The 27,640-nt window shown below is 38.7% G+C and overlaps 1 protein-coding gene across 14 annotated transcripts in view; it reads left to right on the top strand.

Annotated features, from left to right (window-relative positions):
- GULP1 (GULP PTB domain containing engulfment adaptor 1) overlaps nucleotides 1-27,640 on the top strand; it is a 250,695-nt gene that overhangs the window by 147,387 nt on the left and 75,668 nt on the right. For 13 of the 14 annotated variants that reach the window (XM_082689477.1, XM_082689479.1, XM_082689487.1 and 10 more), the window contains 2 exons: nucleotides 5,064-5,135; nucleotides 11,227-11,288. In XM_082689477.1, the coding sequence (XP_082545603.1) occupies nucleotides 5,108-5,135; nucleotides 11,227-11,288 (90 nt within the window). In that variant the 5' untranslated portion in view covers nucleotides 5,064-5,107. Of the gene's footprint in view, nucleotides 1-1,812; nucleotides 1,865-5,063; nucleotides 5,136-11,226; nucleotides 11,289-27,640 lie in introns of those variants that run through there. The other variant, XM_082689478.1, reaches the window with a different exon arrangement.

The following is a 27,640-nucleotide window of genomic DNA, read 5'->3' as shown; positions in this document are numbered from 1 at the left end:
ACAGCTTATCTAATGACATCTACATTTCTGGATGAGTTTTGATTGATTTATTTTTCCCCATTATGGGTTATATTTTTTCACTTCTTTGCATGCCTGATTTTTTTTTTTTTTATTGATGCCAAAAACTGTGCATTTCACCATGTTGGGTGTTGAGTATTTTTATATTCCTTAAAATATTCTGAACATAGCTTTAGAATTTAGTGAAGTTACTCAGAAATGGGTTAATTCTTTTGGGTCTTGTTTTTAAAATCACTTAAGTGGGGCCAAAGCAGCATTTATTCTAGCTTTAATTTTTCCCCAGGTACATGGTTAGGCCGATGTCCTGTGAGTTACAGGCTTTTCTCCCTTGCTGCTGCCTCCAGTGTGAGTTGCAGGTACTGGTCTCTCCGACCTTTGTGGGTGTCCCTTTACTTGGTCTCACGAAGTGGTCATTACCGAGTTAAATTGTAAGGCTTTTTGCAGGTATCTTCAGTTACTTCTGTGGAGCTCTGTCCTCTCCAGTGCTCTGGTCTGTAACCACGAGTCACCTTCATTTCACCACATCTTGGGCATATCCCAGCTTAGGAAGGTTGCTGGAGTCTGCTTCCATCTCCGTGCACAGCCCATCATGTCGACTCATTTTTTGTGTTTCAGAGAGTAGGAGAACTATAGCCTGTTACTCCACCATGATTAGAAGTAGGAGCGGCTGAATAGGTCTGTGCAGCTTTATGTAATGTGAGAGGAAGCAGCATACATGTCCGAGGGAAGGCTGGCTTAGGCAGTGCGTGATATGACTCTTTGTATACACCATTCGGGAAATCAGTGGAAGGGCTCCCGTCGCACCGTATACGACTATTAACCCGAGGGATTTCATGTATATGTGAAAAAGGATTATAGTAAGTACAGCACGAGCAGCCCCACGCAGGGACACACTCGTCAGTATCAGTCCAGAGAGTAAAGTTAAATGTGAGTCTCACACATCACTGATGGCCGTGTATATTGTTCCAGACTTTGGTTTTGTTTTTGTTTTAATTGAACAACTCTTTTTTTAAAATATTTTATTTATTTATTTGACAGACAGAGATCACAAGTAAGCAGAGAGGCAGGCAGAGAGAGAGAGGAGGAAGCAGGCTCCCCACTGAGCAGAGAGCTTGATGTGGGGCTTGATCCCAATACCCTGAGTTCATGTCCTGAGCCGAAGGCAGAGGCTTTAACCCCCTGAGCCACCCAGGCACCCCAATTGAACAACTCTTTTTATGTTTAATTTAAAAAAATAGAAAAGCTAAATTGCAATACTTTAAACCTTGTATGATTTTTATTCTGGGATGCTATTTTATGGAAAATTAGTAAAAGATGTTTATGTTATTCTCTCTATATATTATTTAGCGAGAATTTAGGAATAATTTTTTACTGATAAGGAAATAATGCGTCCACGTATAAGTAGCCATTGAGACAATGTTTATCAAAAGTTTATCCAAAAAGATTTTATATAATACTATAAATTGAAATTAAGTTTATACAGAACTTAACATTTCTTAAACTTAACATAAAGTGAGTTGATATATCTTATTACCTCAGATTTAAGTACATTAAAGCATGTTATGAATGTATTACACCTGAAAACAGTGTATGGAATACTGACTTGTATTTGCTCACTGTATTCTGCACATGGATATAGTGAGCAAAGCCAGTGTCTGCGTATGTTCTAGGGGGGAATTATGACTTGTTTCTCAAGGAAGAGTAGAGTGTCATTGGATCAATAGTAAGAGTAGAGTGTCGTTGCTAAAAACTAGTGTTTGGAAAGTGAAATTATGGCTTTTGTTTCTAGATAAGAACAGCTTGTCCAGTACCCACTGACATTTATATCTACGTGCTTTATGAGCAGGTAAAAATCCTTCTAGGATTTCAGAGTCATAGAATTGGAGCATCATTTCCTATCCTTTATTTATTTGGCTTCCTGAACTTTATACAGTTATGTTAAGGTTTTTTTTTTTTTTTTTTCTGTCTTTATGCCCCAAAGAGTTTATATTACATTGTTATTTTTTTTGCCCTCTTTCTTTTATTTTTAATTAATTTATTTTTTTAATTAATTTATTTTTTTTATAAACATGTATTTTTATCCCCAGGGGTACAGGTCTGTGAATCGCCAGGTTTACACACTACACAGCACTCACCAAAGCATATACCCTCCCCAATTTCCGTAACTCCACCCCCTTCTCCCAAACCCCCTCCCCCCAGCAACCCTCAGTTTGTTTTGTAAGATTTAAGAGTCACTTATGGTTTGTCTCCCTCCCAATCCCAATTTTAAAATACACACAATTTCATGAAATTTAAAATTATGTGGTATTAAACTCCATCTTTATATTTCACAATCTACTATTGTTGAAAATGTCTACCTGAGACATACTGAATTTGATCTGCTGATTAATAGGCTTCCTGGTAATTTTATTTTTCTGGAGAAATTAGACCTTACATTTGGATAATTATGTTTCTTTTGTGCTAGTTTGTTATCTTGACTTATTCATTTCAGGATATGATCAATCAATAACCATGTCTGTTGGGTTCTAGATGAAAAGTAACTTTTGGGACAAGACAAAATATATTTTGTCTGTATTGTATTCCCTTCATTCTTTACAGAGTGGTTGGCATTGGTAATTAAAAATGATTTCTGAATGAATGAATATATTATTTATAATAAATACAGTAATTTCAATCATTACATCTATATCTTTTACATTATAGAAAAGAAACCATATTATATCATTAGTATAAATGACATAATCATTTTGGTGTTTTAGTTTTTTAAACATATTCTCTGCCTTTCTTGTATTAATGGCATAATCATGAGAAGGTAAATGAAGTGTGAGGTTAATAGAAGAGTGATATTATTGTATCATTATCTAAGCCTGGTAATAATATTTTATAATTTTTTTTGTATTTATTTTATTTATTTATTTGAGAGAGAGAGACAGAGAGCCCGAGTTCTAATTCTTAACTGTTTTAATTCTTCATTGGGAGCAGAAATGCCTGAACAGAAATACCAGTAATTAGACTGTAAAAATGATTTTATTATCAAGATTAATTTCTCTCCTTGTTTTACTGCTGTATAGATTTGTAAATACTATGCACTAAATGTTGGTATAGCCCCAAAATTCACAAGTTGAAATCCTGAACCCCAGAGTGGTATTTGGAGATGGGGCCTTCGGAAGGTACTTGGGTTTAGATGAGGTCATTAGGGGACGACCTCGTGATGGGTAGTATCTTTATGAAAAGAGGAAACACAAGAGGGTTGTCCCTCTCGGTCATGTGAGGTCACAGCCAGAAGCTGTGTCCCACAAGCCATGAAGAGGGCCCTCACTAGAACCTCACTTAGCTGGCACCTGATCTCGAACCTCCAGCCTCCAACACTGCAAGTTAAAAATTTCTGTAGTTTATGTCATGCCATTACGGTATTTTATATGGCAGTCCAAGCTGACTGTGGGGTGCTGCTGTAACAAATATCCAAAAATGTGGACACGGCTTTGGGACTGGGTGATGGGTAGAAGCTGGAAGAGTGTTGAGGTGCTACTAGAAGAAGGTGATCACTGTGATACTGCTCCAGGCAATTCTGGTGAGAGTTCAGAAAGAAATGAGAAGTGCTCAAAAGCCTCCAGCTTCTTAAAGACTGCACAGACAATTGTAAGCAGAGTGCTGGTAGATGTGTGGATGGGAATCGGATGGATTTCCGGATAGAAACATAGATAAAACGTGTTACTGGACCTTGGAGGAAAGGTATTTCTTGTTATGAAGTGGGCAAAGAAGTTGGCTGAGTTGTGTTTGTGTTCTAGTATTTTTATGGAGGGTAGAACTTGCAATTAATGAAATTGGTATTTATCTGAGAACATTTTTTTTAAAGATTTTATTTATTTATTTGTCCAAGAGAGGGCCTGCGTGATGGAGGGCACAAGCAGGGAGAGGACAGGCAGAGAGAGAAGCAGGCTCCCCGCTGAGCAAGGAGCCCGAGGTGGGGCTCGATCCCAGGACCCCAAGAGGAAGGCGGAAGCTTCACCGACGGAGCCACCCAGGCATCCCAGCAGAGAGAATTTCTAAGCAAGGTGTTGAAAGAGTGGCTTGGTGCCTTCTGACTGATAATACTAAAATGTGGAAGAAGAACAACTGAAAAAGGAATTATTTTAAAAAGAGAGAGAGAGAGAGAGAGAGAGATACAGGCACCTGGGTCTGCTTCTCTGCCCCTCCCCCTTGCTTGTGCTTTCCTGCAGTCCCAAAAATAAATAAATAAAGTCTTAAAAAGATAAAAAAGAGACAATACTTGAAGATTTGGAAAATTCTCAGCCCGTTCACATAGCAGAGAATACTAAGGTTGTGGGCAAACAACCCTTGGCCAGTTTCAGCTGAAGGGAACGGAGATGGCATTAATGAAGGCAGGGTTTTGGGCTTCGTAGCTCCTGGAGGACTGCAACATAGTTATTTTGCTGTGAGCGTGCATTATTCTTCAAGATTAGGGATACATGATCCCAAAGGCAAATTCAGAGCTCATCACGGCTGCCTCCTTGGTTTCATACTGGGGTAGGACACCGTGATCTCGGTTTGAACAGCTCGGGCAGCAGCTGCCCAGAGCATTGTGGGGCACAGGGCTGCCCGGCAGAGCCTGGCTGGAGAGGGACACGACTGCCACTTGATAATCAAAACTTCTGTTTCTTTACTGCTGTTAATCATTGCTCAGAACTGTGCCATGTCTCTTAACTATTGGCTGAAAGTATTAGTCTTCTTTCTCCTAAAATTTGCAGATAAATGTAATTAATGATAGATGTACAACAAGAAAAAGACAAGAAGATTAGTGAACTTCGGAGGAAATTTATTTGAGATACTGTTCTTATCTGTTCGGCCATCTGTAATATTGAGTACTCTAGTTTATTCTTACCCCGCGTCTTTTGGGGCATTTCAGAATATTCTTTATAAATATTTAAGACACATTTTAAAAGGCTTTGTGATGAAAATGCATCTGCATTTTATGCAATGCAATGTGCAAAAGAGGTTGGTCAACATATCTTTATTTAGGCTTTACTATTTTGTCATTTTTATAGGCTATAAAGTGTGATTGAACTGAACATCTGTTTGGCTGATCATCATGAACCGTGCTTTCAGCAGGAAGAAAGGTAAGTGGTGCCCATTTAAAGGGCCTGGGGGTCAACTCAATATCACTGTGAAAATCGGACAGAGATGCTAAGGACTCAGTTTTTCCTATTATCAGACCACATGGTTCAGGAATGATGTTAGACCAGAGCAACACGAATGTGCACACATTGCTGATTAAGCTTTGGTTATCACCCTAATGAGAGTGGAGTTGTTTAGTACATTTAATTCAGCATACGTTTATAACGGCATGTTGCCTGGCAATTTTATTCTGTGTTGCGAAACTGCAAAAAATAAAGTGATCTGAAACTAGTCCTCCTGGATTGTGTAGTCATACAATACTTGACTTGTGGGCGTGTCTGAGGGTCCCATGATTTAAAATCACCTTTGTATGTGTGCATATGCTTCCCTGTTTACTGCATAATACGTGAGGGTTGATGATAAGTAGGCTGATAGCAACAAGGCCAAAATAACTTTAGGATTTTGATGTAAAATAAATATAAATGTAATATATCATAATTATCAGCATAGGAATGAAAGAAACAGCTAGTTAAATGTTATTTTTTTAAGGGGCAGTAAAACATGGCATCTGACAAATATTTCATGATATACTCATAGGAATGATTGAAATGTTTGATAGTTTTATGTAGCTCAGTGAAGTTAAAATAATGTATCCTTGTCTGTCTTTTTTTGCTTTTTTTTTTTTTTTTTGGAAATATTTTATTTATTTGAGAGAGAGTGAGCTGGGGGAGGTGTAGAGGCAGAGGAAAGAGCAGGCTCCCCTATGAGCAGGGAGCTGGATGTGGGACTCGATCCCAGGACCTCTGGATTATGACCAGAGCTGGAGCTGAAGGCAGATGCTTAACTGCCTGAACCACCCAGGTGCCCTGTTCTTATCTTTCTGTAAGAAGTTGTTTAGTGACGTACACAGGGATCTGTCCTGTTTAATACACTGTCACTGAAGTGGGAGAGGATAATTAAACAATGCCACTCAATTTTATAAGTGATCGTAAGCAAGAAGAGATAAACTGATATGGTGGAATTAACAGATACGTGAGGGAGAAATGACCAGTTAGCTTATATTCCGCACCATAAACTTAATAAGATACTGTAAATTGATGAACGTGGATCCAGAAAATCTAACACTTTCATTCTTATTTATAAACTTTCATTATTTGGAAGGCGCACCTTAAGTGCCATGTGGGTAAAAAAATGGCTGAAGAATTAAGTCTGAACTGTGTGGTTATCAAAGGTTCTAGTTAATTTTCTACTATATGAAATGAATAGCCCAGAACCACAAACTAGGTTGTTCTCTTCTAGTCCATGGAGTTCAGCAGGGTGTGTTCTCACTTTAAAGGATTGATCGACACATTGTAACACACCCGATGAGCGAGGCGGGTGGGGGAGGAGTGGGGGGCGGAGTGTGGGGGGGGTGTTGATGTCAAGACTTTCAACCTGGAACGGGAAGCTGGCTGAAAACCCGAGAACCTTTGGTGTGGTCTTTCAGTGTTTGGAGGATGTCATGTGGTCATGGGACTAAGTTTAATAAAGGTCAAATAGGTGTAAATTACAAGGTCGTTGATTTAATGCAGGAAAAAATTCCAACAAAGCTGTGCAAACATAATGGAATTACTTGAAGCACAAACTTTTTTTGCTATGGAAGTGCGGAGTCCTCAGCGTTTGGCTGTGGTACAGAGGAGTGATGTATTCAGAAGGGATTTAGGTAATGTGAGCTTTCTGGCGTTTTCCACCCTGAGAAACTAGGCATTTATTATTTTACTTATTTTTCTGAATAAGGGGAGGGCAAAAATAACATTTGTTGTCATTTGTAGTTTGATTCTGATTTAAAACACATTCTGAAAGTAATATAAAGTTCTTTTTAAATTTCTTCTACTGGTAGAAAAAGAATCTAGAAATAATCCTATGAGACATAGAAGTATTTTTAATGAAGTAATAAAACTCTTACTTCACAACTCATCACTTTAATCATATATTTTATTTTTTATTTTTTTAAAGATAGTATTTATTTATTTATTTGAGAGAGAGAGCAAAGGAGCAGAGAGAGGGACAAGCAGACTCCACGCTAAACGCAGAGCCCAGCACGGGGCTCAGTCTGGTGACCTTGAGATCGTGACCTGAGCTGATATCAAGAGCCGGTTGCATAATGACTAAGCCACCCAGGCGCCCCATTATCTTATTTTTAAAATAAGACTCTTTTTTTATTTGCTTACAGTTCCTTTTTCCGAAGGTTTTAAAGTTGAAACTCCCATTTTCTAATTTCTCTTTAGCTAAAGACGATGCGGGAGTTTTTCATTGAGAAATCCCAAGTAACCGGCCACTGTGTGTCTGTGTGACTTGATGGCAGTGGGAGGCCAGCTGCGGGGAAGGCCGGAGTGATTTACAGAGGCAGGACATGGAAGCACTTGTTCTTTCCTGCTTTGCTCCACTGTCTTTAAAAATTTCTTGTGATTCCCCACCCCCGAGTCTAATGATTAAATATCCTTATGAAGATTAGAGTATTAGAGGATTGATCAATATTTTACTCTGATTTCAAGTTAGAACTTGATCCTGGAAGTTCTACCCGCCAGTCAGTTACGGCTCTCGTTTAGTGAGGTCGGGAACGGGAGAACTCTCAGAGCCCCTGCTGCTGGCTTCAACCAGTACCACTATTCGATTGAATTTCAATTTGAAATAGAAAAATGGAATTTTGTGAGAGATGCCCATATAGTTTGACAATTGGGAGCTGTAATTGTACCCCTAGAGAATATACAATTCAGTCGTGTTTCTGGTAGCTGGTATCAGCAAGTATTGTATATTCTACTCTAAACAGAGAAGATGGTCCTTCAGTCAGTAGAAGCTTATCTTTTCTTTCAAAAGTGTCCAGCTTATGTGGTCATCACGTGCACGTTTACTAAACCATCCTGGACCTCAGAAGCTGAAGGCAAAGACCTTGTTCTCTTAAACTCAAACATACCTATATATTTTTCTTTTTAGCAACCCTTCTATCCGTATTTGGTCTGGTATTCTTTGATTTAATTAGCTAGTGACTTCACTGATCTTCTTTGCAAATGCTCTAATGCTGTACAGAGTCTAAAAAAGACTGAGTGTATTAGAATTGCATTATTTGGACTATTTTGAAGAGATCTGTAAAAATTAGTCTAATTTCATAGTCATCAAGTAAATTTGAATGAATGTGTTCTGTAGCTCCTTTTCTTTTTTTGGGTTACTTTTTAATTTTTTAATATAAATTCAATTAATTAACATATAGTCTATTATCAGTTTCAGAGGGAGAGTTCAGTGAGTCATCAGTCTTATAGAATACCCAGTGTATGGCTCCTTTTCTTATGTTAGCCTTCTCTTTTGAATTCTTAAAATCCTATATTCTATTCATTACATCAAAACTGAATAATTTAGTAAAAAAGCATAAAATTTGAACATGAGTAAATGTGATTAAATAATTCAACTAATTACACTGTAACTTACCAGTTGACCTACTGATGAGTAGATACAATCACAGTGCATAGCGCTTAAGATTCAATATTTAAATATTATTTCCCTTTTTATAACCCATTCATTATGCATCTATTCACCCAACATTTAGGTTTAAATTTGATATATTCAGAGAAGGTGCTTCCTGTGTGCTAAGCTCTGGTGATACAATAATAATGAAATTTCTGCATTATTCTTTTTTTTCTTTTTAAGATTTTATTTATTTATTTGACAGAGATCACAAGTAGGCAGAGAGGCGGGCAGAGAGAGAGGAGGAAGCAGGCTCCCTGTTGAGCAGAGAGCCCGATGCGGGACTCGATCCCAGGACCCTGAGATCATGACCTGAGCCAAATGCAGAGGCTTAACCCACTGAGCCCCTCCAGGCGCCGGGTCTGCATCATCCTTGATGAGCGCTTAATCTACATGCATCTGAACACTTGGATTGGTTACAGTCAGGGTGGTTTGACACTTGCCAAATATTTTGACATGTTGGCATTTCCCTTTATATGGCCGTTTACTCTTGAGTTAGTCATTACAGTTCAATTTCAAGGAAGGGGACACGTTCCACATGTCTGTGTTCCTGTGTCTGTACCATGTCTGTATATCTGATGGCGTTCGTGGGCATAGGTCATGACCGGAGACCATCATCTATACTCACTCTTCAAAGTCAGCGCATCTATAGGAGTTAATATAAAGAGTTTTATTCTGTCCGTTTTTTCTTTTGCCAGAGGATACACCAGGAGGGCAGTAAGGATGTGTTTTAGAGATCTTTCGGGTTTTATAAGTGTACGGCCTGTGCTGGAGGTACGTCCTCCAGACTGTCAGTGAGCAATCACGTGGACACCGAGTTCTTGTCATTGTAGTGATTACAGCTTACCCACTGGTCATTTCATACTGGGATTAATCTGTCGTCAGTACCCGCTGGATAGAACTGCCCGCTCTCTAGGTCACCTTAATGCAAGACTGTCACTTGTCGTGTCATCAGCTTTCCAGAGTACTGGCTGCAGGAGAAAGCAGTTATCCCTCTTCCTCAGGGTTGGAGTGAACCGTGTACTCAGACTTAAACTTTATGTCCTTCTGAACAGCGCTGTGTATCTTGGAAAAGGAGACATGGGAAGAATTGAGTTAAGGGGTTAAAAACAGAAATTGGATTTTTTTTTTTTTTTTTTAGGTTTCCTAAAGGTAGGTCTTTGTTTTGATATTTTTATTGTTCTGGTGTATAGCATTGTGATTTATTTCTTTTAATATACAAGGGCAAGACTGTATCTTAAATCTAAGTACAAATTTTTCTTGAATTAATCATATCACTATTCAGGAGCAGTCATAAAGAAAAAACTGTAATTAAATTTAAAATCCTTATAGGAAGTAAAAAATTCACACATTAATGGCAACGGCAATATGTCAATATGGCTTTTTGAAGCTCAGAATGTGTCGCCTCTCAGAGTACAGCACACAAGTACAACCATCACATATTCACTTAAGTAGTCGGAAATAGCCCTAAAATTCACCATTAGCTTGGGATTTTTATCAGTCCCTTATGTTCTGTTTTAGAAATTTGTATGAATATTGCATTGTACCCCATAAATGTGTTTAAAATAAATATAGTGTGTTATTTTCAAGTGGTATAAAATAATTGACCTTCCAGACATAGGACTTTTTCTTTTTGTCTTCCTATTCCCCTGGTCTGAGAACATATTAATGATACCAAACTGGTTTCTGTTAACATTTTCAAATGTTCTGAATTGAATGTTGAAAATACTTTGTTAGTAATCTATTTCTGTTCAGTACTTACTTACTAGCTCCTTTTCATGGTAAAATATGTCTTTGATTATATTCTGTTCATAGTATTGATTTTAAATTTTTAAATTCCATGAGGAGTAAAATATTCACAAAACTCTGTTAAAGGAGACAGTCGTTTTTAAAGATTTCAGAAGTTTACTACAGACAAATGCACTTTCCAAAAAATGGTCTAATTTTATTTGTTTAATGTTTTTTGCTTTTTTCCCCACTTACACAGTCCACAAAATGTTTTGGAAGATGTGTACACTATATAAATAAAATTCAAAGTTGAATGAAAAATATTTTTCTATTTCTAGCAATAATATACAGTTCAAATTATTTTCAGTATCTTCTATCCTTTTAGTCACATTTATTTTTAATATTCTCTTACACAAATCTAAGAAAATTATAAAGATTTAAGATTTATTGATTAGAGAATTTAAAAAACCCTATAAATCACAAGAGTATAAATGGAAAGAAGACGTCACGTAATCATGTAATCGGTACCGTTGTCTTCCACTGAGTTATTTGACGTCACGTAATCATGTAATCAGTACCGTTGTCTTCCACTGAGTTATTATTTTTTAATATTCTTTAGAAACTTAGTATCACTTCATTATTTGAATACTTTTTAAAGGAAAAGCTAGTGACTTTTATATCAAGGAAAGAATCTTCTAAGCACTTTATAGCTGCACTGTTCTCCTATCCGACTAGTCTTTCTCAGTTTAGTAAGAGAATCACGATTTAGAAATGCTCCCACCCCTTTCAGACTCCTTATGCTAATGAATAAATATGACCCCCTCAGAACATGTGATTTAATTTGACCTTGTGTATTCTTCATTGCAGACAAAACATGGATGCATACTCCTGAAGCTTTATCAAAACATTACATTCCCTATAATGCAAAGGTAAAATGGCTTATATGATATTTATTTAACTTATTTTGTTATGTTATTCTTATTAAATTCATGATTGATCTAAGAAAGATTGTTTATGTATTGGCATTTCCCAGTAGATGGTTCCTAAAAAAAAGTTTGCATAAGAAAGTTTGCAATATATAGTATGAGGAGTGATTTTTTCCACCAAATAAGTAATTCTTTTTTTCCCCTGTCACTCCAAATAAGCAATTATTTTATTTAATTATAAAGAGTATTCTTTATAATTGCAGTCTGTCATGCATGTATTCTCTTCAAATAATTTAGCTATCTTTAAAATTATTTGCAATATCATGGCCTGTAGGAAATAAAACCACCAACAGATAAGCTTCCTTTGAAAGCATTTTAATGTTGCATTGCATAGACGAATGTAAAAACTAACCTGATCAGGAGAGAAATGAGCTATAATTTTAATGAATGCGATTTTCATTCCAAAAAAAGAAACAAAACTTAAGCTATTAGGAAAACAGAAAAAAGCACATTTTTTGACTCTTGTGTTTAGTTTTCTTCATTTTAGTAAATGGAAGAAAGCAATCCATGTTCCATAAAGAAAAGGTCTTTAAAGAAAGGTGTTACTGTGTAATTAGGGAGCACGAAATCTGAACTAGATTGGAATACACTTGGAAGACACAGGAGAGAAAGTTGTGTTGGGGAGCGTGCAGGTGGGCCAGACTTCAGTAACTGACCTTTAGACACAGGATGGGAAAAAGAGAAAATGATAAAAATTATTCTTATAAAGAAAACTTAAGGGCTTATGAATTAGCAAACTCTGTACTGGGTATACTGTATATAATGAGATGAGGTATAAGGAATGATTTGAGAAAAAATGTTAAAAAACATATATTGAACAGAAAGTCAGTGCTCCTTGATAGAGAACCTCTTTCAGTGCTGGTCTGAGTCTGAATCAGTAGGAAGAAGCGTTTATAAGGTCATCTGGAGATTCATCCAGACCTGTTGCTCAGCAGTGCGATGGGTAGAGTGTGGCACCTCTGTTTTTTCTTGCTGACTTTGTAGCAAAGAAATACTCTAAAATATTTTCGGTGTAAAGCTAACGTGCTTGACGAAATAAGTCAATCGGAGAAAGACAACTACTATACGATCTCCCTGATATGAGGAAGCTGAGAGGCAACGTGGGGGGGTAGGAGAAGAATCAATGAAACAAGATGGGATTGGGAGGGAGACAAACCATCAGAGACTCTTAATCTCACAAAACAAACTGAGGGTTGCTGGGGGGAGGGGGGTTGGCAGAAGGGGGTGGGGCTATGGACGTTGGGGAGGGTATGTGCTTTGGTGAGTGCTGTGAAGTGTGTAAACCTGGCGATTCACAGACCTGTACCCCTGGGGCTAATAATACATTATATGTTAATAAAAAAATAAAACGTTTTAAAAAAAAAAGCTAATGTGCTTGAAATCACTGCAGTGCTTAGGGCTTTCCCTCTAATGTGGCATGAGGTTTGATTGCCATGACTTAGTGTGAAAAGTTTAGTCAGCGGCATGAGGAAAATTGAGTTACTATCATCTCTCTCTTCCGCAGATACTCTCCATGCTAGCTGTTGAGAAATTGTATGAAAACATTTTAGAACAAAATTAATTTTGAAAACCACTATTATTTTAAAGTGCATGCTCAGTTTTTGATAATATTATGTATCATACCAGAATCGTGTCTTTTAACTGAAACCACCACATATTACTTATTTTTATATATGACTGAAATGTCTCATTTTGAAAAACTGGATTGAAAGATTCTGATTGAATCCTTCTGATGTAAAGGATTGAAAGATTCTGATGAGAACTGTCCCTGACTTTTGGGTTAGGGTGAAGAGTAGAGATTGTCATCTGTGTTACTTCACAGCTGCAGAGCTGCTCTAAGTTATTCTGCACGAAGGAGAGGGCGCGCAAACACCTTCGCAGACTGGGGTTGGTAAATTACGGAGGAGCAAGTTGATTTTGTCCGTTCTGATACGTCCTCCTGAGCGGTAAATATGTCAGGTACACCAAGTAGTGTTGCAACTGTGTGAAGAACATTTTTTTTTTCTGAATTCCTTTTTTTGCAGAACACTTTGAACTCATCATTAGTAGTTATTTTTGAAAATTTTCTAGATCTCTTTAGAGTACATGCTGCTTGTAAACCAAACCAGTATCCACTGGATGTACCTTAGCACAACAACAGCAACACAGAATATAGACTCTTGGGGTTCCTGACTGGCTCAGCCTGTACATTGTGTGACTCTTGATCCTCAGGGTCATGAGTTCAAGCCCCATGTTGGATGTAAAATGTACCTAAAAAATCCATAACAAAAAATAGTAATAAAAAAAAGGTAAAGAAAAAAAACACAAGAAAGATAAAGATGAGAGATTAATAAATGTATGAAAAAGACCCTCCACTTATAATCAAATAAATAGTTAAAAATGGACTCTCTATATTGGATGAATTAATGCATAATAACATTTCCAAAGTAATTACAAGTAGTTACATTTCAGTGGGCTCTAATATATATACCAGGTACATGATCTCACTTATTATTTGCCAGAACTTAGTATAGTGATTATTGATTTTTACATAAGAGAAAACTTTGTTTTACGTAGGAGAAATTAAGGCTGAAAGATTAAGTAACCTGCCTGTTGTCACAGACCCTGTAATTCGGAGGCAAAGTTGGAAACTGAGGTCTGTGGGGCTTCAGAGATTGGCTGTTGTTCATGTGCAGAGTAACACTTGATTTACCAGTCACCCGCTGCGTTGCTGATAGCGTGAGGTGCTGTTCCGGAAACTTCACTGAATATCGGTGAAGCTTCAGAGCTGTATGACATGTGTCTTACAGGCTCATGGACCTTCCGTCCTAAGGAAATATCACACAGACGTGAGCAGTGTAGAAGTCAGATCATGTTCTGGGTCATTCCGATGTCACTGAACAGAAAGCTAAGGAGATTCGGAGAATGGTGAGACTCTCGTTTCGTGAAAGTGGGAGTGAGCTCGAATTTCCAGGTCGAAACAAGGGAGAAGTGACCATTTCATGCAGAGATCTCTGAAGGACGATGAGTCGAGTCTGCAAGGTCTGAGTCACAACAGTGTGCTGAGAGTTGGGCGGGGGCATCGAGTGCTGACGATGGTGAAGTATTTAATCAGTCAGCGTTGCGTCAGAGAAACAGGTGTGAGGATGTGTACACACACACACACACACACATTTATCTCAAGGAACAGATTACACAATTTTGGCACTGGCTAGGCAGGTCTGAAAAGCATACGGCAGGCCATCAGGAAGGGCAGGTTGGATGTTCTTGGGCAGGAGCTGACCACAGGTAAAATTTCTTCTTTAGGGACATAGCAGTTCCATTCTCAAGACCTTGAAATTGATATCAAACCCTCCTGTACTATTTTTTACATAAAGCCAACTGATTATAGATGTTAATCATATCTATAGAGTAACTTTGTGGCAACACTTGGGTTAGAATTTTTTTTTTTGAAAGATATCTTTTTTCTTTCTTTTTTTTTTATTTGACAGACAGAGATCACAAGTAGGCAAAGAGGCAGGCAGAGAGAGAGGGGGAAGCAGGCTCCCCACTGAGCAGAGAGCCCGATGCGGGGCTCGATCCCTGGAAACTGGGATCATGACCTGAGCCGAAGGCAGAGGCTTTAACCCACTGAGCCACCCAGGCGCCCCTTGGGTTAGAATTTTTTTTAATTTTTAATTTTTAATTTTTATAAACATATATTTTTATCCCCAGGGATACAGGTCTAGAATTTGATTGCATAGCTGCAGAGTATAAGCTGTCCACGGTGCCGCATAGCACTGACATCGCAGGTACTAATGATGGGCAAAGCTAAAGAGACAAGCTGGAAAGGCTTTGCATGGCCATAGAAGCAGTTTGAGTAGGGAACTAACTAAGGATTTTAGGAAGATAAATGTTTAGTGGTCTGAAAGTTGATTTGGGTCAGGAGAGAAGGATGACAATCAGCTTCTTAGGGAGTTAACGTTAACGGCCCAAGTGTGTGATCCTGTGTTTATAGAGGGTAACAGGTAAACACGCAGTGGAAAATAAAGATGTGCTAAATACTGCAAGGGAAGAATTGGTGCAACAGAGGAATAGTTTATATGCAGAAGAAAAATGGCTATTTTCATCCTGGCTAAAAGAGGGAAAGATCATACTATTATCGAGATTCCTACCACTTCATTCACTTTTGGGATACACTGGTTACAAATTAACCTGAAAAATTTACCAGAAATGTTCAAGAACTATAATTCTCCCTGGGGAAGCATGTAATAATGTGTACATTTAGGTGTTTTCACTTTGAAAATAATAGTTGTCTGCTCATGTTATTTCTTTAAGAACATACTTTAGTTCCACATTCTTTCATTTTCTGTAAAATTCAATTTCAGAAATTCACATTTAATATTCAGAGTATGCTCATTTCAGATCTTATATGGATATAAAATAATTGTTTTCTTTCAGAAGCATTTTTTTGTACAGGGTTCATTCCTTTTTTTTTTTTTTTTTTTTAAATGAGCAGTGACAGCTTTAATACTCATTCATTGGGAAATCTGCCTCTCCTGTACTCTATAGTGATGTTTTCAAACTGCAGGTTATGCTTCATGAGAAAAATTGGGTCACGGGAGGCATGTATGTAAAGATGAAATGGAATAGAAGAGAAAAAGAAAAGACGTTTGTAGAATGCATATGGTAAACGTCAAATTGTTCCATAAAATTGTGGTTCATAGTCATTGAGTATGGAAGCCACTGCGTTTAAACAAAGACTTCACCAGATTTAACCAATTTAAGTCATGAAATGATAGTAGGGGAGCTGCTTGAAAGAGCCATTAAATTCTAGAAGAGATGATCCACATGGACGTTCAGCCACACGTCATTGCATGTAGCGTCTTATTGACTAGCATGGTGTATGAATAACATGCTCACGTGTGTTGAATATGCACGTGAGCATGTTAGGAACGACAGAGAAACAAAGTAAAGTGTAGGTTCACTTGTGCTCTCATTCCTTCACACATGTGCTACCCATCGGAATGCAGCCCCTAATGTATGCAAGGTCCTGATCTAGAAACACAGGAATTGATCAGTAAACCAAATAGATAAAATCCTGCCTTCCTGGGCTTTACATATAATAAACAAAATAATACTACTTTCTCAGAAATACCTGATAAGAAAGCTGGTTTTATTTGTTAATACATAGATTATTATATTGATTTGTATTATTTGTTACTGATATATAGCATTAATATTTATGTATTATATGGTGAATACGCATGTTTGTATATATAATATTGACATAGTGTCTATTAATACAGTATTCCAGGCTGCACTAATTTGCAGTGCAGAGAAAGCAGGATACTAGGAATCGGGAGAAGTGGGAAGGAGGGTGCCACCGTATTACACACAGTGTTGGGAAGATCTCTGAGGAGGGCAGAAGCCTGAAGAAAACCCGAAAGATGCGGGAGTGAGCACGTGATGGCAGCGGGGACAGCGGTCCGGACATGGCTAGCAGGCGTGCGTCCCCGCCCAGCCGAGACCGGGCAGTCCGGGCCAGCCGGTGGGAACGCTGTAGGACGCGGGGGGATGCGGGGAAGTTCCCAAGACTCAGGTGGAGTAGAGCCGCTGGGACCCCTGGCGTCCTGTAGTTCTTTTAGGGCCTCGTAGACCACTCTTAAAACTTGAAAACCCATCAGTTTGCAGAAGTTTTAAGAGAGATAGGATCTGAGACATGTTTCTAACAGGATTGAATTAACCATAAGGAGACGCAGGAGGACTCACTCAGGAGTGCCATGCGGCCACCCAGGCCCGGAAAGGGACTGTGGCTTGAGTCTGAGGAGGAGAGGAGGAGAAAGGCCGGGGGCCTCCAGGTAGAGTTTGAAGGTGGTGCTGGTAGGGCCTATGGTGGATGGATTGCGTCTTAGCTTTTCTATTTCTGCCGTGATCAGAACATTAAAAGGAAATTTTAAGGTTGTTTTTTTTCATCACCCTTAAGGAATAACAGAATTTTCCTTCCCCTCAGGCGTTTGATGAGCCTGCGAACCATCTTTTCTATAAAGGTGAAATACTAGAAAACTTTTACTTTAACAAACTTACTATTCTGTGGGTGCAAAATGATGGTTTTTCAAATGAAGCATTAGGATATTTCATACAAATTTTTTTTTTTAAGATTTTACTTATTTATTTGACAGAGAGAGAGACATCACAAGTAGGCAGAGAGAGAGAGGGAGAAGCAGGTCCCCGCTGAGCAGAGAGCCCCATGCGGGGCTTGATCCTAGGACCCTGAGATCATGACCTGAGCTGAAGGCAGAGGCTTAACCTACAGAGCCACCCAGGCGCCCCCCAAAACACTTACTTATAAGTGTCTTATTCTAAAATGTATTATCCCAAAAAAGGTTGGTGTACTTATCTTATGAAATACTTGGCTTTTTAAAAGTATGTAAGCATGTGGTTCTAGCGAGATGACCGTTTATACAACTTCGCACTGTTCTGCAGTAAAGAGAGTCGGCGTTCCTTGGTTGTCAGTGTGCTGCGTTCCAGGTTTTCAGAGTGAGGGAATCAGAAACAAAGGGAAACATGGACCTTGACCTTAAAAACTTACAACTTCCCTTGGGGAGATAGGGGCCCTGGAAACAAAGAATTTCAGAAGAAAATTAATTAGATTGTGACCAAAAAGATAAAATATGAATGCCAAGGACAAGTTTAAAAAGAAAAATCATGATCTATTTCAAGGATATCTATCTAGAGGTATCATAGGTGAAGCATGCCCTTTGCTAGGAGGTGCATTCGACGAGACAAGGCTTGACTGAGTTGTGACCCTCGGTATCTCGCTGACTGAGGGAGTCCTGTGGTTTCCTGCCAGCCTTTCTCAGCATCACAGCATGATCGTCCTCAACATTTATAGCCTCCAAGCTCTTATTTGGCTTCCAAAAACAAACAAAAAACAGCAAGGAACAACCCCCCCCCCCCACCATGAAAACCAGATATAATCGGAAATACGCAGTAAGTGGGTAGCACTTGAGGATTCTGCCCTTGCACACGTTACCACGTCTATCCGGAGCTTCCTGCTCAGTGGTCATTGGTACAGAGACGTCAGAACCCAGGTGTACCCCACAGTGGCAAGGCTGTTTCCCAGCAATTCCATGGATGGTTCTAGAATTTTGTCAGAACAGTTGCATAGTTGCTGCTTCCTTTTTCAAGGGTTGGAGCAGCCCCTTCTCAGTCAAAGTGTCTGGCTTCAAAGTTCAGCTCTCTTAGTTAGTATCTCAATTATGTGACTTTTCTATCCTTCAGTTTTCTCATTTAGATTAGTAATTGTACCTACTTCATTGTACTACGAGGAGGCTTAAATGAGTTCATATATTAAAAACCTCTTCAATCAATGTCTTGTATATCAAAGGCTTGTTATTATTATTAATATGTTTACGATAGCCAGTGTTCTGTCAACTTTGGAGTTGCCCTACTTCTTATTATCTCTTGAGAATAATGTTGCATTTGCATTATTCTCTGAAAAACAGAACAAAGTTCTTAGTGTACATGTCAGGTGTTGTATCCTTTGCATTTACATCAGAAATCCTGAGATCAGCTAGTGCTCCTGCAGTGGCCAGCTTGAGAAGTTCAACCTGGAACTAAAGGGTTTCCCTGTGAGGACAGGAGACCCAACAGTGCCGACCTTGTAGGTTTATATACAAGATAAGGTTTGGATTGTTAAAGAAAAATGCTGTCGTAGTCAGACTTTCCTGTTACCTTGAGTTTTGCACAATTGCATTCCAGAGCAGGATGTTAATCCAAAGATCGTCTTGGTCTTAAACTCAAATATGGAAAGATGAGTATTAAGGTCCATGTAAACCTTATAAAACTGTTATGGAGTTTTATAAGTAAAAAGTTAATGAAGAGAGAAAAATTGCAACATTATATGGCCTAATGAGTCATGTTAAAGAAAAGTTTTAATGTAACTAGATTATTTTACTAATGATTTCTCAAATTAGTTTTGGTGAGTATATGATAAACTACCCTTCAGTGAAATGTTAATACTGCTTTATGACTTTTAACAGAAGAAAATTTGGGTCCCAGAAATAAATGTCTAGTATAGTGTCCAAACAAAAGGAAATTAGCAAAGAAAACATTCAACTGGAACCCAGTGGAAATCACCTAAACTTGGGCAAAAGATATATCCTTATAGTTGACGAGATGTATTGCTAATACATCTGGAAGGATTTAGGATTACAGATTCCTAAGATTCTCTAGAGCAGCTTTAGAGTAGTGACAAACACAAGCATTTGCAAATTTGCTGGTTGTAGATGGTGGGGAGCGGGATGTAAACAAATCAGAACAAAAAAGCAAAAACCATAGCACTCAGCTGCATTCCATGTGATTCATTTCATTTGTTCAAAACTGGATTTAGTTAATCTCCAAGCATAGGGACCATTTCAAAAAAAATTTTTATAGAGTCTTTTTTAAAAAGTTTTCTTAGACATTAGAACTGGTTTTTAGTAATGCTAATATGTGTATAACATAATCATTCCAAACATTTTAAAATTGTAGTTTAAGCATAAAAATTGAAAATTAATTATCATTCTTCCCAATTAAAAAAGTGATATATGCTATATCATATATATTGGTAATAATTCTGCATTTGTACTCTTTGGAAATGTCCCTTTATGACACATGCTATAAAAGAAAAATAGAAAGCTGTAGTATGTTATTTTTCCATTGTTTTCTTTAGAATGGAAAGCCATAAATCTTTCATGCTAAACTGAAAAAGAATATAGTAATAATGGGAAATTTGTTGAATTATGACTTTATAATTGGTATGTTCTTAGTGATGAAGTTCTAGAACCTAGGTGAGGTTCGGTGGGCTGAGGTCCAGAGCCGATGACCAAGAAAGAATTCTTGAGACATCTTTGGTGCAAAATGGTGGTTTATTAGAGCACGGGGACAGGACCCGTGGGCAGGAAGAGCTGCTGCCCCGGGTTGTGAGGGTCGGCATGTTATATGCCTTGCGGTTGGGGGAAGGTGAAGGGAAGGGAGGTTTCAACGGCGTTTTCACATGTGAGGGAGGGCCTGCAAGGTGCCGGGGGAGGCCTTGCCCTTGTGGCTTGATCAATGTCGTCTTTAGGTCAGGCATTCACATCAAGATAGTTGGGAGACTCTTGGTGGGGTGTTATGATCCGGCTGTCATTCACATTCCCTTCTACCTCAGCCTCCTCCAGTTTATGGTGGGAGGGAGACATTAGGGCTTCAGGAACCGAGAGTTATTTGCCTCTGGAAATTTGTGCTATTGATAAGGTAACCTCCCTGTTTAGGTCTCTAGGACATCTGTAGAGCAAGGGAGATTCCTGTCCTGCAGGATTGCGATCCCTGCAAGTCAACTATTTATCGTTTTATGGCAGTCAGGGGTGCCTGAGGAACGCCACACATAGGGAGGGGAGCGGGTGGAGAGGGGGTGCGAGGCGCCAGCTTCTGCTCTGTCCTCAGCCGGCCTCCTGCTCCCTCATCATTAGGAAATACTAAGATATATAGAGAAAGAGAAATGACAATAAGCACCCAACATAGCCTAATTTCTCAATTCTGGAGATGAATTTATAAAACAAATTTAATTACTGAAAAGCATATGCTTGTTTTAAAAGATGCTTAATTGTGTTTTCTTTTTTCTCCCTAAGTTTTCTCAGGTAACTGAAATAGTTATTTTTAAAAATTTTTATTTACTCATTATTTCTTTTTTATTGCAGTATATTGACTTATGCAACATTATATTACTTTCAGGTATACAACAAAATGATTAGATATTTGTGTGTATTGTAAAGTGGTCACCACAGTAAATCTAATTAACACAATTTTGAAGGTGATTATCATTGTAAACTTACTTTACATATAAGAATTCTCTTAAAAATTATCACAGCTGTTAGAAATTATTGAATAGAAACTAAAAATTCCATATTAATTACTCCTTATAACATTTCACTACGAACTACATTTTTTTTCTTAAGAAAAAAAACATTCTATGTGTTAAGGATTCATAGACTTTTGGTATTGAAAAGGACTTCAGGAATCTTCCAGTTACATCTCTTTCTTGATAAAATAAATTGAGGCTCAAACTTACACAAGATAGTAGCAAAATTCAGTCTAGAAATCAAATCTGGTCTATGCACATTCTTCTTTCCATTGCAATCTACTATTCCCAGTTTTAAAGAGAAAACCTACTTAGCAAGCAGATGAATGAATCTGAAGACAAAACAGAGTGTGTATACTTGTATTCGCTTTATATATGTTAGTTGTGAAGTTGGTTTTTCCGTGTAGCCCTGTCTGTCCGTTGGTGCCTAGGATATCCTTTACAACGAGCCAGGGCTTTGGCAGAGATGCGACTAGGAGGAGAGTAAGTGAAGTCTGTGTATTTACCTCCCCACCAGGGAGGCCACAAAGTCCAAGCTTTTGTAAAGTATTTTATTTGTCTTATTCTGCTTTGCTTAATGGTATTAATATTAATACAATCCGCCGATGAAAAATGCCTACGGTGTTATTTATCTTTAAGTACTTCAGCTGAGAGCACCTAGTCATAAATGGGGAATTCTCTGAATGTTAGATACATTTGCCATTTAGTTCCTATTTCTGCGTGGATTTGTGTGGCACTATGTGAAATAACAAGAAAGTTTGTTCATAGCCGAAGAATGTGAAAAAGGAGAAGTCTGATTTGGTCTCAGAGGGGTCAGGTAGTGGCATTCTGAAGCCTGGAATATGAAATTTAGGGATCTGGGCCAGAAGCACAGCTAAGGGAGTGTTGTAGTTTTGGGGGGAAGAGCATTTGAAAATGTGAAAATAAATAAATAAAATTAAAGTTTTTATCAGATTGATTTTTTGGTGAGTAATTAAAATAAGCATAAGCTAAATATAAGAAAATTAGGAAAGAACTGAACCTTTTTGTACAAAGGACCTATGAAAAATGAGAAATGGGAATGAAGAAGGAATTGTAATGGGAGATAAAACACCGCAGGAAATACCAGGGCTCTGGGATTATTTAGATTTAAACATTGAATCAGCATTGTTAGAGGCTACATGGTTGCATTTCCAGTACTGCTGGAAAGATGCTAGGTGGAAGCAAGTTGCTCCAGAATTCTGTCACTGGATTCCAGTATCGCGAAATAAGAGAATCAGCCGTTCGCTTCTGAGAAGGAGCTGCTGCTGACAAAACCAGGCTTCCAGCCCGCTGTGTTCTTACATTTTAGGAGATGTTTGGCAGAAGTAATCTTTTGTCTCTTAAGAAATATGTGCATACATATATTTAAATCAACTAAAGTCATTTTTCTCTTTTTTCTAATCTTATGAACTATGAGAAATTTCATCTCCATAGCAATTATGCATATTTTTACATTTAAGAATGGTCTCCTGTTGTGTGCCTGTTTCTTCAGTTTCCAAGAAAGTGTTTATTATCTTCTCTTTTTTCTTCCTGCCGGAATAAGCAGTTCCTTTTTCTGAACCTTTAAAAATCATGTTCAGAAAAGTACAAGTAGAGTCCTGTCTCCGTCTTTGCATCAGACAGTACTGGAACATCTCCTTTCCTGTAACTTGCATGTTGTGATAGCAAAGCAGTAAAAAGAAAGGCCCTGGGAGCTCGAGATCTGATGTAATTTATGCAACTCATAGTCTGAGAAAAAATGCATCTCCAAGTAGAGAGAGCACAGATAGAACACGGAAGAAGCAGTTGTTCACTTTTTAGTTCTGTGCTGTATTTGCTGAAAATATATTATTTTGTAAACATGATAAATCCTAATTATCAAAAATTAAGCCGTGTAGAAGAGAACAGAAGTATAGAAATCAACACAATGCTCAAAATCATCTCGGGCAGAACTAATCCAGTGTCACCCTTTGGTTACCAGAAATCCAGGTAACCTGGACTCAGGATACATACAAATACGAGAACAGATTGAAAACGAGAGCGTTCAGCAGTGCATAAACCAACTTTCTGTGCATTTCACATCCGTCATCTCACTCGATCTTCACAAATGTCCAGTGAGATGAAGGCTATTGATATCCCCCATTAAACAGCAAAATTGTAACATTAGACTGCAAATAGTGAATGGTTAAAGAGAAGGAGGCTGGGAATGAAGAGATTGTTTGGAAGAATCAGCTTTATAAGAAGGAAATTAAAAGATGCAAGCTGTTTTTCAATAAAGAGCATTGAACTTTACTTGAATTTAACAAAAAAGAGAAGATGAAATTGAAGTGAATTAAAGGAGTTACTGAACATCAGAAATGTGTGCCTTTGCCACAAGGGATATTAATTCCTAGAAGATTGCTCCGGCATTAAAGGAAGACGTTTATGAAAGTCGTTAACTGTCTGGCATCCTCCTGTTTTTCCTGAACAGCACATTGCAGTTTCTGACAGTGCGTTTGGATGAATGATGAGGCGGACAGCCGCCTTGCTTCCTCCTCCCAGCACACTCCACTCCCCGGATTTTGCTGCTCATTTCAATTCCACTGCCAAGATTTGCAACATTTACATTTTGTTCTGAAACTATAATTCCCTTGGTAGTTTAGTTCTAATTATATACTGAAATGGATTCAGATCACCAACACTCCTTTTACCATTTCTTTTCTATTCCTGAGCTCTTGATGTGATTTTGGTTTTCCTTTTCTAAAAGTTTTTCAAAAAAGAGTAACTTCAGTTTTTCATGAGATATTTACCATTTGAGAATGTCTGCCTGTCGTCTTAAATCTTCCTTCCCTCAGGACACTAGTCCCCGGTGTGGTTTCCCCTCTTTCTCCTGATGAGTAAATATCTGAATCCATCTCACTTTCCCCCTTGAAGTTGTCCTCCTTTTTTTGTATAGATGCCCGAGACTTCATTCTTTATCGTCGCATTTTAATAACATAGCAAATGGGCTGATCTGAAGTCTCAGCAAGCATCCCTAACGCCTCACAACCAGGAAATGGGGTCTTCAGCTCTGTTGCAAAGGCCGCCCAGGAGAAGTGAGCAGAAGGTGAGGCCACTGTTCCGCACAACACAGCAACAAACTCACCTCCTCTAAGAAACAGACAGGGGTGACTAAGGGCTCTTACTCATACAACGGAACCAACAATTTAGATCTGGGAGAGCCGTGTGCGGTCGTCAGAAAGAGCCCTGCGCTTTGGCATCTCAGAACCGAGTGGAAGGTGGGCTCCACAGCTGCATGGAAAGCTGGTATGTAACTTCTTTCGTATCTGTGCGATGCAAACAGTACTTCCCTTATAAAGCTTTTATGCCGGTTAAACAAGATAACGTCTGTACGTTGCCTAGTGCGTGTTCGGTGCTCCCTAACTGGTATGTCCCCTTGTCTCACTCTGTTATACCGAGACTTGATACAGACGTGATACGACACTGTTAACTATGGGTGGAAGTGTCCACACTCTCAAGCAACCAGGCGCAGATTGCCATCTTCAGAATGCAGGGCGTGCTTGAGTAGGTCAGTTCTTTGCGTATTTGGCTAACTCCACTGTTCCAAGACTGAGTGTGAGGAAATCATAGGACCAAGTTGCACAATCTCCCCCTCACCTGGACCCTGTCTCTCAGGCAGATTTTATCTCCGACAGAAAACTCAGGGATGGTGATAGACAAGGCAGCAGTGGTTAATTACTTCCTAGGAGAGTCAGAGTCAGAGAGCCTACATCGCTCTATCCCAGACTCTGTGCGGGTTCACATAAGAGGTGGTATCCTGGGCATCTAGCAGGCACTGATCCGCCTTCACTTGATCCCCAGTTCTAATCCTAAATAATGAGAGGTAGATCTCCAGCTCCGTCAGGTTTTGCATTTATATCTGAGGATTACCACATGCACCACCTACTTGATTCCATGTCTTTTCTAATTGCTCATTAGAATGGTATCACTCCAGACTTGCTCACACAGACATTCGCCACGGTGACGGAACAAAAACAAAGCAAGTCTTGCGAGCACAGAGCTATTTTCGTCTGCAAGAATTCAGACCCGTAGTTCGCTATAGGAACTGCTGAGGGGAAGTGAGTGAGGCTGAATGTGCTCAGGCATTGTCAGGAGAAACATGTCAGTAAATTCGGTTTTTACAAGGTGTGTTGAAAGACTGAGGAAACCACAGCTAAAAAACTTAAGAAACTAGAATTCTGCAGATGATTTTGTATGTTTGCACGTGAGCCTGGCAATAACAGGTTAAAGAAGGAAATTGGGTACTATAATTAATGAATTATCTGTTCTTGAAATGTATGTAAGACAGAAAACTTAGGTACAGAGCACAAACCTATGAGCATTGTGTAAATGAAACTTGCATAACTTTAGCTCAGACTTTTATCATGAAATAATGAATGAATGTTACTTTTCACACTTATTTAGTAAATTTCACAAGTAATTTCACACCCTTCAATATGTTTTCCAATGTAGTAAAACTTGCAAAGAATGGAAATACCCATGACATTGTAGTGAATGATCCAAATAACAGGGCATTAATCAACCAAGTGAGTACAGTAGATTGTTCAATGGCCACGAACAGAAAATGGGAATCTTCGTAGTTAAAAAAGCAATTAAGGGACTATTACAAATTTAAATGATTTTGTTACTAGTTTCAGCATGAATCACCTCATGATGCGATGATGTGTAGAACTATATGCATAGTGAGTTTGATTTTAGGGCATAAATTTTTCATCTAGTTCCAAGAGGCAAATTCATGATTTCAGAAAATTGATTAACAAAAGATGTGAGTACTGACTTCGTAGTTGTTTATGGACTGGTTCAGCCTCCTCCCTTTTAGAATGTATGAGATGCCAGACTCCTGGTCTTACAGAAGAGTGTCCAAGGACTGCACAGCGTGGGATGATTGGGAGGACACACAGGACCCCTTGGGTCTCATGCATGTCTTTACACAAGTAAGACTTTAATGAAGGCAGTGAAGATGTTACAGCAAGAGAGAGAATACACACGACAGCCTCAGGGTCCAAGAAGCTTCCAGCACGGCTCTCTAGGACCCATGATTACCCACACAGGACTCATTTCCAGATTATGAACCACCAACACATGTGGAAGGAATTTTGGCTCATTCTTATCTTGGTCAAAAATAATTATCATTTTTCTACATACCCCAGAGAAGCCCACAGAGCCGGCTCAGTAGCTTACACACTGTGGTGTCTTGAATTACACTGAGGACCATCTGTGGGAGGGCTGAGGAAAGATTTCCTAATAGAGATTAAAAATCAATGGAAATGATTTTCATGATTACAGTGATGGGGCGATTTCAGTCACACATGCCCAACGACGCAGAGACATTCCAGAAAATAGCACATTTTACGAAGTCTAAGGGTTCAATGTGGCCCGAGTGTAGAGTATAAATAAGTAAACTAGGAAAAGAATCATGAGGATAATTCCTCATTTGCATTCCTAAGTGACAAGCGTGTCGTGATGGACTTGAATTTAAGATAGGGATAATGAGATACCAAGTTAGAAACACCTCATCTGGAGATATCCAAGAAATAATTAAAAGTCCAGAATACAGAGCACAGTGTTTTGAGACCGCTCAGTAAGCACTGAGCAACTAAAAGACTAGTGCTGTGATCTTGCTCATAAATCCTGTCAGAGACCTGTTATAAACAGGGCAACAAACAAACAAAAAATTGTTTTGAAATCTGTCTCATGCTGTGAACTTGTGTTGGAACAGACTACTATTTTCAAGGTACAACACCTTCAGAGGAAAGTGTTTCTCAGTTAACAAAGGTATTTGCAGAAAACTAGTGAAAGCTGGCTTCCTGTGGAGAAGTTCGCCTTACCAATTCCATTATGGCTCCTTTCCACCATATGGATTCAAAGGAGACATTCCTTTCTTTCTCTTCCATTTTCTCTTTCATCCAAGGATTTTAATTGACTTTTAAAAATCACAATTAATTGAAGTTAAGTGTGTGTGTGGACATGTGTGGACACACATACTCATCATTTACATGCATGTATGAGACACGTAAGTGCACGCACATGTAAGAGCTCTGAATTTATTGCATCTCGCAGATCAAACGACAAATGATACCAGCTTCTCCATCTGGCTATTTTCATGTTGGCATAGTGCCTTCAAAAGAAGCAAGTTCTTAAAGCCTGAAAAAACACAAAACTGCATTTTTTTTTTTTTCAGTGATGGGCCAATTTCTTTCAAGTACTAAATAGCGAGGATCATTAATATTTGTTAAAGGTTTATTTATTTATCTGAGAGAGAACAAGCAGGAGGAGGGGCAGAGGGAGAGGGACTCTCAAGCAGACTCCACGCTGAGCACGGAACCCGACATGGGGCTCGATCTTACGACCCTGAGAGCACGACCTGAGCTGAAACCAAGAGTCGGAGGCTTAACCGACTGTGCCCCCTCAGACT

Source organism: Mustela nivalis (genome assembly GCF_964662115.1).
Source record: "Mustela nivalis genome assembly, chromosome: 11".
Classification (NCBI taxonomy): Eukaryota; Metazoa; Chordata; class Mammalia; order Carnivora; family Mustelidae; genus Mustela; species Mustela nivalis.
This window is presented reverse-complemented; position numbering and strand designations above follow the sequence as displayed.